The sequence below is a fragment of the Heloderma suspectum genome, chromosome 2, assembly GCF_057233095.1.
Source record: "Heloderma suspectum isolate Gila_16-S chromosome 2, 16-S_ref, whole genome shotgun sequence".
Taxonomy (NCBI): Eukaryota; Metazoa; Chordata; class Lepidosauria; order Squamata; family Helodermatidae; genus Heloderma; species Heloderma suspectum.
In genome coordinates, this window is record NC_139459.1 from 348,621,455 (window position 1) to 348,638,558 (window position 17,104).

A 17,104-nucleotide genomic window follows, 5' to 3' on the forward strand; every position below is an offset into this window, starting at 1 on the left:
CAAGTTGCAATGGCGAAGAGAAGGAGCAACTCCAGGGGCTCTTGTCAGCAGGCCGCTGCTGGGGTGTGGGCCTTTGGCGGCAGGTGCCCAACCATGCTGACCCTTGACACTGGCTTTGCTCGCGTTAACACAAACCCCAGTCACAACCACCGCTTTTCGTACAGAAAAAGACACGAGGAGTTCTGACGAGGGAATTCCGTCTAGTTTGCTCTTAGGTGGCCTTAGCTAAGACACGTTCAGTCTCCCTCCCTCCTGCAAGGCCATCGAGTCCAACCCCCTGCTCAATGCAGGAATCCAAGTCAGAGCATCCCTGACAGATGGCTGTCCAGCCTCCTCTTGAATGCCTCCAGTGTGGGAGAGCCCACCACCTCCATAGGTAATATTTTTCACTTTGAACACGAGATGTATGCACACCGTTATGCATACCTGGAAAGTATCTGTTTTCAGTTGATATTATGTTAGCTGCTGTGTATTAGCAACAGTTCATGTAGCTTTGTTTATTGATGATTAAAAATGTGAGATACCCTTGGAGAAGGATGCCTGAGTCTATGGTGTGTGTGTGTGTGTGTGTTTTCGGGCTATTCAGGGTGTCCAGAAATGCCTACATTTGGGCATTAATATTTCAAGTCTGTGCATGTGGCAAATCCAGGAGCATTAACACATCATCAGGCACGCATAAACTTCCCAGGAAGTCACAGTGTGGAAAGGGTGGGCAGATTACCTAAATTTAGCCTTCCCCAGCTGGGTGCCCAATTCCTGTTATCCATCTGATGGGAATTGCAGTCCATCGCATCTGATGGTAATTGCATCCGGAAGCACCAGGTGGGGAAAGGCTGGCCTAGCTGAAGGAAAGAAGAGACTACCACTCCCACAATCCTTTGAGTCTGAAAGTGGGGCGGGCGGGCGGAGACTACAATTCCCAGCCGCTCTGGGGCCTCTTGGCTACTGGATTTGTGGATTCGGAGGAGCAGCGGGCCTGAGTTGGCGACTGCTGCAGGGGAGGGTCTCGGGGGGCACTTGCACGCACAACCTTCGATGAAAAAGCAGGAGGAATATGGTCGCAGAGCGACTATGCCGCTGAATTGCAGCAGCAGCAGTAGCAGCAGCAGCCAGAAGAAACAGCCCGCAGGAGTCTCTGATTCCAGCCCCTGGTGAGGAGGGACAGAATTGGGGCGGGGGTCGTGCCGTCTTTGCCCTTCTCCGGCCTCCGGTGGGTCGGAGGCTCGCCCCTTTGCCGGAATCCTTTGTCAAGGCGTTGCCTCTGCCCTTCCCCGGAGCTTGGAGGGGTGGCTGCCAGTTTGGATCCGTCTCCGCTGATTCTGGAAGAGGAGAGGGCAGAAAGAGGGGTGCGGGGGAAGAGGGCTGATGGAAGCCCTGATCGAAAAGACGAGACAAAAGAAGGGGTGGAGAGATGGCTTGGGAGGAGAAAGGGAAGGAGTCGAGGCCGGACGGAGGATCGGGGGCCTCGCCTTTGTTTGTGGGCACACAGGCAAGGCGGGCCGGGGGAGAGGCGGAAAGAGAAGGGAGAGGAGCCATACCTTAGCCTCTTTTAGGCGGCCATCCTAGACGTGCCTATTCAGAAGTAAATTCCGTTGACGGCAATGGTGCTTACTCCCAGGTAAGCGGGTCTAGCATCGTTGGTTAAATCTTAAACCCACTTACCAGGGAGTAAGCACCATTGCACTCAGTGGTACTCACTTCTGAATAGACCTGTCTAAGATTGCACTGTTAGCTTCCCTCTGTTATGGGCTGGATCGCCTTAGGCAAAAAATAAGAGAAGCTTTCTTCTGATTCTCAACAAACCGACGTCGAAATAAACGTTGCAAGGTACTTTATGATGCATTACTGTGGCTCAGATCTACCATTCCAACCTCCCTGTTAATGCCATTTGCCTCGCAAATCCCCCTTCATATGGGCTTCCAGCCTATTATTTCCCCTTCCTTGCATCTGTTGGCTGCATCACAGAACTAATGGCAATATTTTGATGGCGTATTTTTTTTAAAGGGTGCATTTTCTCCCCTTTGAGTAACATGAACCTTTGGGGAGGGGAACAAAGCTCACAGCAATAGTTTATCAAAAGTCTTTTACTGATAGTATAACTCAAGGAATGGATGTGGATCTTGTAACCAGTCATGGCTATACTGAGGCATTACATTTAATTTTCATCCCCCTCATAGTGGATGGATAAGTATAATAAATGCTGCTGGGGGGGGCGGGGCGGGGGAGTTGTACATCAAGAAAAGATGAAGCCGGCTTTTATCCCCATCTGCTGCTTTTTCCCCCATCTAAAGCAAGGGTGATTCTGGATAAAGCTTTTATGGGAGTGGTGGGGCATCTTTTAAAGGGCAAGGGCCAAATGGGAAAGGTGGGAGGTAGGGATAGCACATTCCATCTGTGGGCAGGGCTAAAGTGAGAGTGGGCAGGGCCAGATGTGATTATTAGCATTTTAGGCCTACTCAGAAGTAAGCAGGACAAGGCTTCTGGATGTCTCATACTGAGTCAGACCACTGGTACATCAAGGTCAGTATTGTCTGCACTGACTGGCAGCACCTCTCCAAGATTTCAGGTAGGGGACTTTCCCAGCAATACCTGGAGATGTCAGAATTTGAACCTGGGCCTTTCCTTTGCATGCAAAGCATGTAGTCTACTATATCACGGTGCTAAAGCCCATACCCAAACATACATTTATGTATTTATTTATTTGTTTATTTGAAATGTTTATATATTGTTTCCCATTTTAAAAAATTCCAAAGTGGTTTATAACCGAAACGCCCTCTCCCCCTGAACAGGGCTCGGACTGCACCATGGTTCAATCCGCGGTTACGAGCTCTGAAACAGGAGGTGAGATGGCTAGAGCGCCGGTGGCGGAAGTCTCGCTCCAAAGACGATCAGACACGGGCTAGAGCTGTATCCTCAGCCTATCACATGGCGGTGAAGGCAGCAAAAAAGGAATATTATGCTGCCTCTATCGCGTCTGCAGAGTGCTGTCCCAGGAGGCTGTTCCAAGTGGTCCGGAGCCTGGTCGGTCCTGTGGCTCCGGAACCACTGGAGCATTCTAAGGCCTCCTGTGAGGCCTTGGCAAGGCACTTTGCAGATAAAATTGATCAGATTAGGTGTGTTACTCTGCACACTGTGGATACAGTTAGTGAGCAAGAGGCGGCCTGTGGCAAACCGGTTTTGTGGGATCGGTTCCAGCTTCTTCCTCCTGATGAAGTGGACAAGGTGCTTTCATCTGTACGGCCGACCACCTGCTTACTTGATCCTTGCCCATCTTGGCTCATTATGGGCTGCAGAGAGAGACTGGGGGAGGGGATCAGGGTGGTGGTGAACGCCTCCCTTGAGGAGGGAGTGATGCCATCAGCCCTCAAGGAGGCAGTGATAAGACCGCTCTTAAAGAAGCCCTCCTTGGATCCTCAAGTTTTGAACAACTTTCGCCCAGTCTCAAATCTGCCATTTTTGGGCAAGGTGATTGAACGGGTGGTGGCGGTGCAGTTGAAGACACACTTGGAAGAAACTGATTATCTAGACCCATTTCAGTCGGGCTTCAGGCTTGGGCATGGGACAGAAACGGCCTTGGTCGCCTTGGTAGATGATATGAGGAAGGCTCTGGATAGGGGTGAATGCTCCTTCCTTGTTCTCCTCGACCTCTCAGCGGCTTTCGATACCGTTGACCACGGTATCCTCCTGGACCTCCTGGAGGGGTTGGGCATTGGAGACACCGTATTGCTGTGGTTCCGGTCCTTCCTCTCCGGCAGGTACCAGAGGGTAGCACTGGGAGAGGAGGTTTCGGACCCGTGGCCACTTACTTGTGGGGTGCCACAGGGTTCCATCCTCTCTCCGATGCTATTTAACATCGATGTGAAGCCGCTGGGGGCTATCATCAGGAGGTTTGGGGTGCAGTGTCATCAATATGCGGATGACACGCAGCTCTACCTCTCATTCAAATCTTCACCAAGGTTGGCTGTAGAATCCCTGTCCAAATGTCTGGAGACGGTGAGTGGCTGGATGGGGAGGAATAAGCTGAAGCTGAACCCTGACAAGACCGAGGTACTTTTGGTGGGAGACAAGAGGAGGTTGGGGGATGTTGACCTGGTGTTGAATGGGGTACAGCTACCCTTGAAAGACCAGGTCCGCAGCCTGGGGGTCATTTTGGACTCCCAGCTGTCCATGGAGGCTCAGGTGTCAGCTGTGAGCCGGACAACGCTGTATCAACTCCATCTGATACGGCGGCTGCGCCCCTTCCTTCCCAACCATCTGCTCCCATCGGTAGTACATGCCATGGTCTCCTCTCATTTAGACTACTGTAATGCGCTCTACGTGGGGTTACCCTTGAAGACGGTTCGGAAACTGCAGCTGGTACAGAACGCGGCGGCTCGCCTGATTAAAGGCAGCTGCCGGCGAGATCACATCACTCCAGTGCTGAAGGAGTTGCACTGGTTACCAGTTGTTTTCCGGGCCAAATTCAAGGTGTTGGTTTTGACCTTTAAAACCCTATATGGTTCCAGCCCAGCCTATCTTAAGGAGCGCCTCCAGCAGCACCAGACAGGCCGCTTAACAAGATCAGCCTCAGATGGCCTTCTCTCTGTCCCATCAGCCAGGACGGCTAGACTGGTGGGGACGAGGGAGAGGGCCTTTTCTGTGGTGGCCCCCACTCTGTGGAACTCCCTCCCTAGGGAACTCCGTCATGCCCCCTCTTTAATGAGCTTCTGTCGTGCATTAAAAACGTGGTTGTTCAGGCAGGCATTTGGGGTGGGTTAGGGTATTTTAGAAAATGTTTTTATTGTAGAATTTTATTGTTTTAAACTGTTTTATTGTATGTTGTGCATCGCCCAGAGTGGCTGGGTGACCAGCCAGATGGGCGATTAATAAATTTAATAATAATAATAATAATAATAACAAATTATAAAACAATCTATCAGTATAAAAGCACAACATTTAGACAAGTTAATGGTTGGGAAAAGCTAGGGTAAACAAGTAAGTTTTTAATGATCATCAAAAGCACATGATAATCGGTGCCTGACGAATTGCAGAGGGGAGATCATTGCAAAGGGAAGGGTCCACCATAGAGAAGGCCTGTTACTGTGTTGCTGCCAGATAGGACTCTGGGATGTTAAACACAATATGGGTTTAGGGGGCCAAACTTCCTACCCAGGGGTCATGTCCATATTTTTTCCACTCAAAAAGTCTGTTCCCCCTAAATTAAAAACTAAAACAGCAACAGTTTGAAACATTAGATTTTTTGTTTCTTGAAACTCTACCAAGTGATCTGTCCTTAACAATTTCTAGTGTGAGTATGATAACAAAAAGATATTGTAATATGATGTATTTATGTATTATTGGACAGGCCCTTCACTGTCACTCTGTGTCCCATCTGTGGCTGAGACACAATTAGTCGGAATGAGAGAGAGGCCTTCTCAGTGGTCATAGCAAGATTTAGTGTTCTAGCACTATTTTGGCCGCAAGTTTCCATTTTTCAGCCATTTACTCTACTTCCCCCCCCCCCGAAGTTATTTGTGGGGAGGGTGTCTCCAGTTCCACCTGTCTTTGTAGCTGACAATCCTGTGATATTCTGTCTTTCCTTTTCCCATCATGCCTTTTGTCTCCAGGAGATTCCAAATGCCGTGTCGATGTCTTGAGATGCAATAGAAGACTAGGAAAGGTGCCTTTTTCAAACCTTCTCACTTGCTTTGCTCTTTATTCCCCTAGAGAACTCAGAATGGCTTCCCCATCTGCAGCTGAATTTTTTCTACTCTCCATGGAAAGGTCTGAAACCAGGACTAGTCAGGTAAGGTCCCAGTCCAGCACTCTGTCAAACAACAACCACCCGGGACCTCACGAATCTTTCTCCTGAGGGCTTTTATTTGCAGAGTATTTTACAGGCAGGACAAACATTAAAAAAAGTAATCCACCACTTGCCGTCTGAAGTAGTAGTCTACCCTCACCCTTTGTTTGTTTGTTTGTTTAATTGATACATTTCTGTGCTGCCTTTCTGCCAAGGCACTCAAGGCAGTTCCTAATTTTTAAAAACTGAAACAAAGAAATGTTCCCAACCCCCTCAAACACTAGAATATAGTTTTTTCAGTCTGATGGAAGGTCACTTCAGGAGCTGATGGCACGAGCTCTCTGGCCGGGGCTTCTCCTATTCGGCCTTCCCTCTGGGCAGAGAGGTCTTAAGTAGGACCAGGGAAGATGTGGGAGAGCTGCTCCAACAGTCATCTCCGGTCGTTGATGATCTCTTCAGGAACTGATGGCACGAGCTTCCTGGACGAGGCTTCCCCTCTTCGTTTTTCCCCATCCCAGGGAAAACAAGATCGGCCTTGGTAGGCCTTCTGTCTGTCCCCTCAGCCAGGACAGCTAGGCTGGTGAGGACTAGGGAGAGGGCCTTTTTTTGTGGTGGGCCCCACTCTGTGGAATTCCCTCCCTAGTGACCTCCACCATGCCCCCTCTTTGATGAGCTTCTGCTGGGCTTTAAAAACCTGGCTGTTCAGATGGGCATTTGGAGTGAGTTAGGGTTTTTTTGAGCAGTGTTGTTTTGTTATGTTGTTTTGTTCAGTTGATTATGTAAATTTCTTATTAGTATTGTATGCTGCCTAGAGTGGCCGGGTAGCCGGCCAGATGGGCGGCCCATTGAGAGGATTCCTGCAATTGAGTTGACGTTGTTCTTGCAGGGGTCGGTGTCCTTTGAAGATGTGGCTGTGTATTTCACGGAAGACCAGGGAGCTCTGTTGGATCCCAATCAGTTAGCCTTGTACAGGGATGTCATGACGGAAAATTATGGGAACGTGGCCTCCTTGGGTAAGGAATTTGCTTCTCTGTTTGATAGGAACTGGAAGACTCTGATGCATCCATGTTGGTCAATGCCATCTTCCACCCATTGTATTTTTCTGCACTGTCCCAATTGATCAGAGTAAATCACACAATAGGGGGTTCACTTGAACCCCCTCCTATGCTTTGAAAAAATGTGTGAGGGGGTTACAGGGTCATCCAAAGAAGGTATTTTGGAGCAACAGAAAATAAATTTGCTCCATTCTCTCTGTGACAGCCCTTCAAAAATGTGAAGATGGCTGTCATATTGCCTCTTAATCATCTCTTCTCCAGGCTAAACATACCCAACTCCTTCAGCCTTTCCACATAGGACTTGATCTCCAGGCCCCTCACCATCTTCTCTGGACACATTCCAGTTTGTCGATATCCTTCTTAAACTCCGGTGCCCAGAACTGGACACAGTACTCCAGGTGAGGTCTGACCAAAGCAGAATAGAGTGGTACCATTACGTCTTGTGATCTGCACATTATACTTATGTTGATGCAGCCTAAAATTGTACTAGCCATTTTAGCCGCTACATAGCGCAGCTGGCTCATGTTTAGCTTGTGGTCTACTAAAATCCCTAGATCCATTTCACATGTACTACTGTCAAACTAGGTGTCACCCATCCTATATTTGTTCATCTGATTCTTCCTATCAAAATGCAGAAAGTTTACATTTATCTCTGTTAAGATTCATGTTGTTAGTTTTGGCTCAGTTCTCCATTTTGTCAAGATCATTTTATTTTTTATTTCATTTATTTCATTTCTATACCGCCCAATAGCCAAACATCACCTTGAATCCTGTGTAGATCATGTGATCATCTTGTGTGGTGTCATCTCTGTTACATTCTTCAAGTGCCTCCTCAAAACCAACTTTTTGATGAAAAGTTTTGGCTTCCCATATACTATTGTCATCGAGCCTAACTACATGTAACTACATTAATCACATGCTCCTTCTGGTTTACCCCTGCCTCAGTTTCCCTCTTCTTCCTCTATTGTCTTCCCCCATGTTGAATTTTAGATTGTAAGTCCCTTGGGGCAGGGACCTGTCTGCTTGTCCACTGGAAAACACTGTTCACATTGATAGCGCTGTATAAATCAGGGGTGCAGAATCTCTTTCTGACCAAGGGCCAAATTCCATTTTGAGGGAGCTCTCGGGGGCCACATTCCAGTGGAGGGTAGGGCTAAACCAAAGGGTGCAGAGCCAAAGGCAAAAAGGGCGTGGTCAAAAATACCGGTATATTTTAGCTTAAAGTTCTTATTCCAGTAACGAAGCCTTAGAAGAAGCATTGCAACCTTTTAGAATGGGGAAAATACTGCACAAAGTGCGGGAAAGGGGGAAGGTTACAGTTTTACTTTGAGCTATCTGCTTATTGTTCAGTACTCTGGGAGCCTTTGGCTGCCTGTTAACTCCCTATAGCAGATAAAAACACCTCTAAATAAAGTGTAGACCTAGGATTGTTTGGTGGGTTGCCATCCAGGTCTTGTCCTAACAGTAATTATAGTACAGGAATCTTTGAATCCGTTTCTTTGTTTTATTGATACAAATATACATTTCCAATTAAAATACAAGTAGTAAAATATTTAAAAGTGATGGAGGGAGCAATCCTATGGCCCCTAGAAAGCATCTGAGGGGCCATAGGATTGTTTGGAGTCCTCCCTCCAAGGTCGGAGAGAGAGCTCTGACCTCAGAAGGGGGAGTCAGAGATCCAACCCCCTCGCTGTCGTCTCAGAAAGAACCATGCCAGCTGGCCTCCAAGATTGGGAACTTGACCTCGGAAAGGGGGAAAAGGGGGTGTTTTGGTGGGCTGGGTGGGGAGGAGACTAGAGAGGCAAGGATACAAGCTATCCTGTGCCTCTGCCAGTCTCCTTCCCTCCCTCTCCGAAACGCCTTTGCTAGATGGGCAAAAAACCCGTTTAGCAAAAAATGCAGGGCAGGATGATGAGGAGGCAAAGATCGCCTCCGCCACTCCTCCTGCCCTACTTAGGATGATCATAAGCCTCTGAGTTCGGAGTCTTACGATCATCGAGGGTGCAGTCGATAGGACTGCTCCGTAAAGTTATGTTTCCTAAGCATTTCTTGTTACAAAAGAGAGCGTTGCTGAGCCCGTTTTGCTCACCAAGACTTCTCTGTAGAGTTGCCAGGCAGTATCACAGGCAAGGAGTCCTGATATCAAAGAAGCTATCTGATCCCCAAATCAAGCCATATTTCTACAGTTCCTAAAATATTGCCTAATTGCCAATATGTAAGTACTAATTGCTGTTTCATAAATCTGGGCTCACAATCGTGACTTCTACAAGAAGCATTCGTGATCAAAACACATGTACAAAACACACATGCACCCTTCAAGTTAATTAAAATTAAAATGAATTTCGATATATGCCTTTGATGAAGTAATTTCGTACTCAAAGTTTGTTAGTTAAACTTGTGCAGAAATTCTTCAATATATCTATATATCAACCTTTTAAATGTTTATACGATTTTTTTGCTCATTAATTGGTAAGCTAGAACTTTAAGTCCACTTTGACTCTGAATAATACAGTTTGATGTCTCTCTGTCTCTCACATAACCCTTTTCATCTTTAGGGATGACCTATAATTCAGCATTTTCTCTTTGGATCTTACCCAAACAGCTTTGCTAATTACATTTTGATAAGTTACCTAAGGGTCATGGTGAACTCACTTTGTATCTTTGGGGGTTGGACTCGATGGTCTTATAGGCCCCTTTCAACCCTACTATTCTACTATTCTATGATTCCCTACTGGTAACAGTTGCCTTGTTATTTATTTAATTCTCTGGATTCCTAATTATTACCTTTTATGCAAAATGCTTAATTGCTTGTGGCTTGCAGCTCCCGGACAAGACAGCTTTTTGTGGGGGGAGCATAGTCACTTTCTTCAGTAATCATTTTGAACACATTAAAGGCTATGTCACCAACCTTTTGTGGCAGATCCGTGACATAGGGTCCTCTGGTCTGTACCCCTGGTATTAATAATAATTATTGGGAAGAAAGAGCCCCCCATGGAATCAACAGGGTAGGTATAGCTGGATCTCAGGAACGTCCTCTTGATCTCGAGATTCTTCTGGCCATAGAACATGTCCTTCTCTGAAGGTGTTTTAAGAGGACGTCAGGGAAAGTTTACACAGTTTGATCACATTAATCCAGACACATTTGGTTCTTCCTTCTCTCCTGACAAGGATTTCCCCTGCCCAAGCCTGACCTCATCTCCCGGATGGAGCGAGGGGAAGAGTTGTGGACAGCAGATGGCCAGGTATCAGATGAAATGATGATCCCCAGCACCAGTTCAGGTGAGGAGCTGGAGTAAGCTGCCTGATAATATGCCCATTGGGGATCTCCTGTTACTCTGAACAACTCACGTCATTCAGAGGGATGAGGTTTGCTACTCTGCAAGCATTGTTTTCGTAGGATCATGGATGGGGCCTTGTCAGCCATTTTGTTCAACCCCCTGTTCATTGCAGGAGATCCAGAGCTGTCACATCCTCAACAGATGGGCTAGATCAGAAGGATTTCTGCCTCCCAATTATTTAACAATCACAGCAACAAAATGGCTCCTCTCCTGGCCCTGCATTATACTGCTGAAATGAAGTGAGCTTGTGGTAACTGGGCGTGGATTGTTGTGTAGGATAACTATGAATGCCACTCAGTTTTGATACTCAGAACAAATTCCTGGGCTCAGAATTCTTTAATTCTAATAGTCTGTCTTTTGCCCCAGGTTCCAGTTGGTGGGTCTTGGAGTTCTAGTAAAAAAAAACAATGATCCCACAAGCCTCAAGTCTGCCTACCCTTGATGGAGGGAGCAATCCTATGGCCGCTAGACAGCAGCTAGACGGCCATAGAATATGCATGTTTCCGGGAACTGACCTCAGAGCCTGCATTCCGAGGTCGGTTCCCAGAAAACCGATCTCCCCCCATGTTCACGCTGCCTTGGAGGCAACACGGAGAAGCACCATCCTCCATGCTTGGAAGAGGAGCGTGGAGTGGCTGAAAAGGGGCGGGGCTGGGGGCGTTCCGGGGTGGGCAGAAATGCCTGTACGACACATCCGATGTGTCATAGAGCAGCCTCCTCTCCCGCTCGGCCCCCCCACAGCTAGACAGCCGAAAACGGCTATCTAGCAGAAAAAGCAGGGCAGGAGAGGCTCAGAGGGAACAATCCCCCCGTGCTTCTCCTGCCTTGCTTTGGATAGGCAGTCGCCTCCAAGTTCGGAGGCGGCCGCCTACCTAGATAGGATTGCGCCCTTCACTCATAAGATCCAGTCTTGCCCTCTGGGTCAGCAGTCTTTGACCAGTCTTTGACTGGCCAGTCTCTTCTCACCAACCCAACCATCCCAATAACTGGATGCTTTTTCTTCCTAGCTCCTCCTAGTAGTTTTTGATTTGCAAGCAGGGTTGTTGACTGACTGGAAAATAACATTAGCCTCCCTTTAACAGCAGCTTGATCTGCCAAAATCAGCAGGTGGAACATTTTGTAACATGGAGATGAGAGTTTATTTATTTCATTGTTTGTATTTAAAGAATGTATTACTTTGCCCTTCTTCACAAAAGATTCCCAGGACATGTCACAATACATCATTATAAAACCAGTAAAAAAGCCCATCCATCTAATCAAAAGGCCGGTTTTCACCTGGGGCCGAAAGCTGACCAGTGTAGGTGCCAGTCTAAGCTCCTGTCAGGGAGAGAACGTTCCACAGCTGGAGTGCCACCACTGAGAAGCCCCTTTTACAAGTTCTGGAAGCCTGGATTTCGTTGAGTGATGATATAACCAAGCCTCCCCAGCAGATCTCAGTTCACAGGCAGGATGATACAGGGAGAGGTGCTCCTTTAGGTCACCAGGTCATAAGCAGTTATCACCTGCTGAGTTCTGCAGATCAGCCTGTTCTTAAAGGGCCTGGAGCAGCAGCCTGGGAAAAAGTGGCATATCCTTTTTCTAAGCAAGGCAGTTTGGTTTGTTCAGGTCCACCTTGGGGTAGCTTTCACACCTACTTCTCAACCGCACTCAGTTCTCAGCGGTCATATTCTTCATTTCTGCACTGTGCACAATTTTGGTACAGAAGTGAAGAACATGACTGCTGAATACCTCTGGCCTAAAGATGAGCTCCTCAGTTCTAGAAAGAGCAGGTGACCAGAGGCAAAAATATATGAGGAAACCTGCTTAAGGGCCGGGTCTGTAGCTCAGTGGGAGAACACCTGTTTTAGATTCAGAAGGTCCCAGGTTCAATCCTTGGCATCTCCAGTCTTTAAATGGATCAGGTAGCAGGTGATGGGAAGAGACCTCTGGCTGAGGTCTCTGGGTAGCCGCTGGCAGCCAGATTAGATGAGCTATGTGGACCAGCAGTCTGACCTCGTATACGACAGCTTTCTTTGTTGCTATGCGAAGACTCCTCATTCCATTGTAAGTCAAGTTGCTCAGCAACTGCCTTTGGAACGTTGTGTTGGCCGAAAAACTGACTAAGCAGATGAGGACACAAAGTAACAAAAAGAATCTGACACCATCCATACAATTTGGTATAAATTTGTTGACTATTAACAAACAAAGTTCCCAGAGAAAACCACCAGCATGTCATGGACAGATATGGAAAGATACATTTAGATAATTAGAACTAAATCTTAAACCCCGATGATCATCTGTGGGTAGGTATAAGGTTATTAATATATTGAAACTTCTGTAATTCCTTTCAACTGTAATTGGATTTCCTATGTAATGTATGTGTTTTGTTAGTTGAAAAAGTTGGAATATTTTTATATACTCATTAATTGCATTGAAAACGTGATTAACACTCAGTAAAAACAGTTTTTTTAAAAGTTGCTCAGCCACCACAGAGTTCCTAATGGAGCCTTCCCCAACCTGGTGCCCTCCAGATGTGCTGGGCTACAACTCCCATCATCTCCAACTCTCTGGGGATTATGGGAGTTATAGTCCAAAGGGCACCATGTTGGCGAAGGCCACCTTAATGATTTGTTTCATCAGTCTGTTTTCTGACATTTGGCTCACCCAGGCTCAGGAGTTGATCATGTCTGTATTTGCCTTTTCTGCCAACAGATGACTCTAGGAAAAAGCATCTGTGTCCTACGTGTGGGAAACGTTTTGCTCAGAAGGCTAGTCTTGCCATCCACCAGAGAATCCACACAGGAGAGAAACCTTACAAATGCTCCGTGTGCGGGAAGTGTTTTGCTGACCGTTCGACTGCTGCAAAACATGAGAGAATCCACACTGGAGAGAAACCCTATACATGTCTGGATTGTGGAAAATGTTTCTTTACAAAAGCAGAGTTGGTGATACACCAGAGAGTCCACACAGGAGAAAAACCCTATAAATGCCCCGAGTGTGGGAAGTGTTTTGCTCAGCATTCACAACTCATAAGTCATCGAAGAGTCCACACTGGGGAGAAACCCTATAAATGCCTGGACTGTGGAAAATGCTTTGCTCACCAGTCACCCTTCATGAGCCACCGAAGATTTCACACAGGCGAGAAGCCTTATAAATGCGTGGAGTGCGGAAAGTGTTTTATTCAACAATCTCAACTTGCAAGCCACCGGAGAGTCCACACCGGAGAAAAACCCTATAAATGTGTTGAGTGTGGGAAATGTTTTGCTCAAGCATCAGCCTTCATGAACCATCGAAGAACCCACACGGGGGAGAAGCCTTACAAATGTTCAGAGTGTGGCAAAAGTTTTGGTCAGCAACCGCACCTTATCAGCCACCAGAAACTCCATACGGGTGTGAAACCCTATAAATGTTCAGAGTGTGAGAAGTGTTTTGCTGTCCTCTCAGGTCTTACGAGCCACCAGAGAGTCCACACAGGAGAGAAACCCTATAAATGCTTGGAGTGTGGGAAGTGTTTTTCTGCTCAGTCCGTCCTCGTGACCCACCAGAGACTGCACACCGGGGAGAAACCCTACCAGTGCTTGGATTGTGGGAAACGTTTTGCTGATAGCTCGACCTTTGTGAAACACAAAAGAATTCACTCTGGTGAGAAGCCCTATAAGTGCTTGCAGTGTGAGAAAAGTTTTGCTGGACATTCGTCTTTCGTACAACACACAAGAGTCCACAGTGGAGAGAAACCCTTCAAATGCACGGAGTGTGGGAAATGTTTTCCTTACCGTGCAGATCTTGTGCGACACAGAAGAGTCCATACAGGAGAGAAGCCCTACAAATGTCTGGAGTGTGGGAAATGTTGTACCGATACCACAGCTTATGTGAACCACCTCAGAGTCCACACGGGAGAGAAACCCTATAAATGTTTGGTGTGTGGGAAATGTTTTGCTTACTCTTCAGGATTTGTGACCCACCAGAGAGTCCATACGGGAGAGAAACCCTACAAATGCTCCAAGTGTGGGAGGTGCTTCGCTGACCGTTCAGCCTTTTCTAGGCATCTAAAAGTCCATAGGGGAGAGAAACCCTAGTGAGCACACCAAGACTTCCTCCATGCACTTGGAGCAATGAAAGCTGCTTGGACATTAGGGAACTCAGTAAGGTGAGCGATGTACTCATATCACAAAGTTAGTAAAAAAAAAAAATGTCCCTGTGGGGGAAAAAATTTACTCAACAAGATTATATGTCTACCTCAGCCTTTCCCAAACCTGGTGCCCTCTAGATATCTTGTAGGTCAACCCGCATCAACTTAGCCAGCATGACCAAAGGCCTGGGAGTTGTAGTCCAAAACGTCTGGCAGACACCAGGTTGGAGGAGGCTGTTTCAGCTTTTTTACTACAGTTCCCACCATCTGTAAATACTGAACATGCTGGCTGGAGCTGATGGGGCTTGTAGTCCAAAACTTCTGGAGGGTACCAGGTTGGGTGTGGATAGTATCTGGGCAATTGGAAGAGGGCAGCTGGGCTTCTTGCAGCAAAATGGTGGCCTAGAGCAGAAGGAAGGCAGATTAGAACGCTCCAGTTTCTGCCTGCTCTCTTTTATGAAGTACATAGTGCAGACTTCAGGCCCGAGTGGATCTACTTTGTTTTTATATGATAATCTCAAGATCCACCAATTGGAACCTGGTGCAAAAGACATACACTTAGAATTAAAGCATTTTGAGCCCAGAAATTTGTTCTGAGTACTAAAACTGAACTGAGTTTGGTTGTTCCACCCAAAAGTGCAGTCCTGGTTAGCCTAAACTCTCTTCATTTCAGCAATATAATTTAAGGGATAGGAAAGTCATTTTGTTGCTACTAGGGATGCATGGATTGTGTATGCATTTGTTCTGTCCTCTGCCCATTGCCCAAATGGATTTTTTTCTGTTTCTGAATTTGCACAAATTCACACTTGCACAAATTCACACCTGCACAAATTTGCATGTGTGGAAATGCACAAATTCACATTTGCGCAAATTCGCATGTGGGGAAATGCACAAATGCCCCCCAAATTTGCATTTTCATGCCTTATCCTGTGGGGGAAATGTGCATTTTTGGCCGGGCTTTTTAAAATTTTGCATATTTTACCACGACAGAATTTGCAGAAAACTTGGGAAAGTTAGAAAACTGGTCTGCAAGTCCATGGAATCCGCCTGACAGGGGAAAAGCCGGTCCACTGTGGAATTTGTAGTTTGGATTCATGAAAATCCAAGCTCACGTGGTTCCGTTGTAGATTTTTTTGAGATCTGTAGTTGCTGGTATTCTTAAATAACTGGAAGTCAGTAATCCCTGCTGAACTACTGCGAATCACGCAGAGATCTATTAATGGATCCTGGACTTCCTTCTGGGAACTGCCACGAGGACAGATGTCCCCAACATGATTTTAGGTTGTCCACCCTGCATCATTCTAGTGCATATTGCGAAGAGAAGACAGCTGGTGCCACTGAGCTAGTCTGTGATAAGGCTTTCCACCATGGATTCAAGCTGTCATCTGTATTAATGAAAGTGCTTTTTTTTTTCCTGCTAAGGACTCTTAATGTATGCTGAAGGCTGGTGGTCTTATCAAGCGGTAAGGTTTCCTAACATTAAGTACATGCTTAAGTTGGTTGTCTGTAATCACCCACTGATACTCTCTCTAACCATGCAAGCTGATTCAAAGGTAGGAGGAAAAGCTTCTCATAAATGCTTTAGTCTCTCTTCCCCTTGCCAGGCTATGTGTGTGTGGACAGGGCAATATCCAGGGTTCCACAGTTTCACTTGCTTGTACGCCCATGTGGAGAGTGCCCCCATGGACACTGGAGAGGAACCAAGCCTTTTCCTTCTCTGTTTACTGTGGGAAGGTATCTTGCTGCTACCTCCTGCAAAAAAAAAAGCACAACATTTCTTTATAAAATCATGTAAATACTACATTTCAGCAGCATGACCAACACTGGCAGCCGGTCCAGCTAGAAACAATAATAAGGCCCTTGGCGCATGAAGAAAAAATAAATTCCCTGACTTGCCATTAAAATTAGGGTGATGTTGACTTTATTATTTATCTTGAGGGGTTCTGAGTGCTGTGTTCTGTTTAGCAATGCATGTCATTGGTGTTTAGTTTGAAATAATAATAAAGACATTTATATGACATTTCAAATATTGTGAACATTTCATATACATTACCCCATTAATCCTTCTTCATGTCCATTTCAGTGGGTGGGCATGAAACACTGATGAATAGATCGATTTTGTTAAATTGTTCTTTGATCAATCAGACTGATGTCCTGTGTATGCGTAGCAATTCTTGCTGTGTTGTTTCTCAGTGGTGCTCTGGCTGCTTGCTTTCTTTTCTGCTCTACTTCATATATACCCTGTGCTTTATCTTTGTTTCTAGTTTGTGTGCATTGCAATTTCTATTAAATCCTAAAAACTTCACTGTAATCCGCTCTTGCTAACCTTCAAAGCAATGTCAAAATTTCCAGTGAGATGTTGTGAGCGTCCAGAGTGTCCTTAAGAAACACAGACTTGAGTCTTGTGCAATTTGATGCCATTTCCCATTCCTCTGCATCCTCCTAGTCCCAAATCTCTCTTCTCCAAGAAAAAAATCTCAAGCTTATAGTACTGTGTCCAAGTGCCATGTGGCTGATGGTTGATGACAAGTGAGTGTTCCAACCTGTTGAGGAGTATCTCTGAATTGTCATTCATACAACCTGCTGCCCTCCATATGCTTTGGACTACAACTCCCAGAATGCCTGACCATTAGCTATGCTGGCTGGGGCTGATGGGTGTTGAAGCCAAAAACATCTGGAGAGCACCAAGCTGGGGAAGGCTGATACAAAAGGGAGACAAAGACTCCCCAGATCTCTGACTGAAATAAAAGAGGACTACACTTGCCAACAGATCATTATGACTACCAAAGTCTTGAGATCTGACTGGATCAAACAGTGACCT

At 46.3% G+C, this 17,104-nt stretch overlaps 1 protein-coding gene across 3 annotated transcripts; it reads left to right on the forward strand.

The window, feature by feature from the left end:
- Nucleotides 1-939: 939 nt before the first annotated feature.
- Nucleotides 940-16,307, forward strand: LOC146355461 (uncharacterized). 3 transcript variants are annotated; one of them, XR_014788629.1, is made up of 6 exons: nt 940-1,151; nt 5,707-5,785; nt 6,669-6,795; nt 10,006-10,116; nt 12,867-14,301; nt 15,706-16,307. XR_014788629.1 is itself a non-coding variant. In XM_084840917.1 (5 exons), the coding sequence occupies exons 2-5, from the start codon at nt 5,717-5,719 to the stop codon at nt 14,228-14,230; spliced, it is 1,671 nt and encodes a 556-aa protein (XP_084697043.1). In that variant the 5' UTR covers nt 940-1,151; nt 5,707-5,716; the 3' UTR covers nt 14,231-16,307. The 3 variants fall into 3 exon arrangements, 2 of the variants coding, with proteins under 2 accessions (XP_084697043.1, XP_084697044.1); XM_084840917.1 differs by having other exon boundaries at nt 12,867-16,307; XM_084840918.1 differs by lacking the exons at nt 940-1,151; nt 5,707-5,785; nt 6,669-6,795 and adding an exon at nt 7,123-7,235 and having other exon boundaries at nt 12,867-16,307.
- The last annotated feature ends 797 nt before the right edge of the window (nt 16,308-17,104 follow it).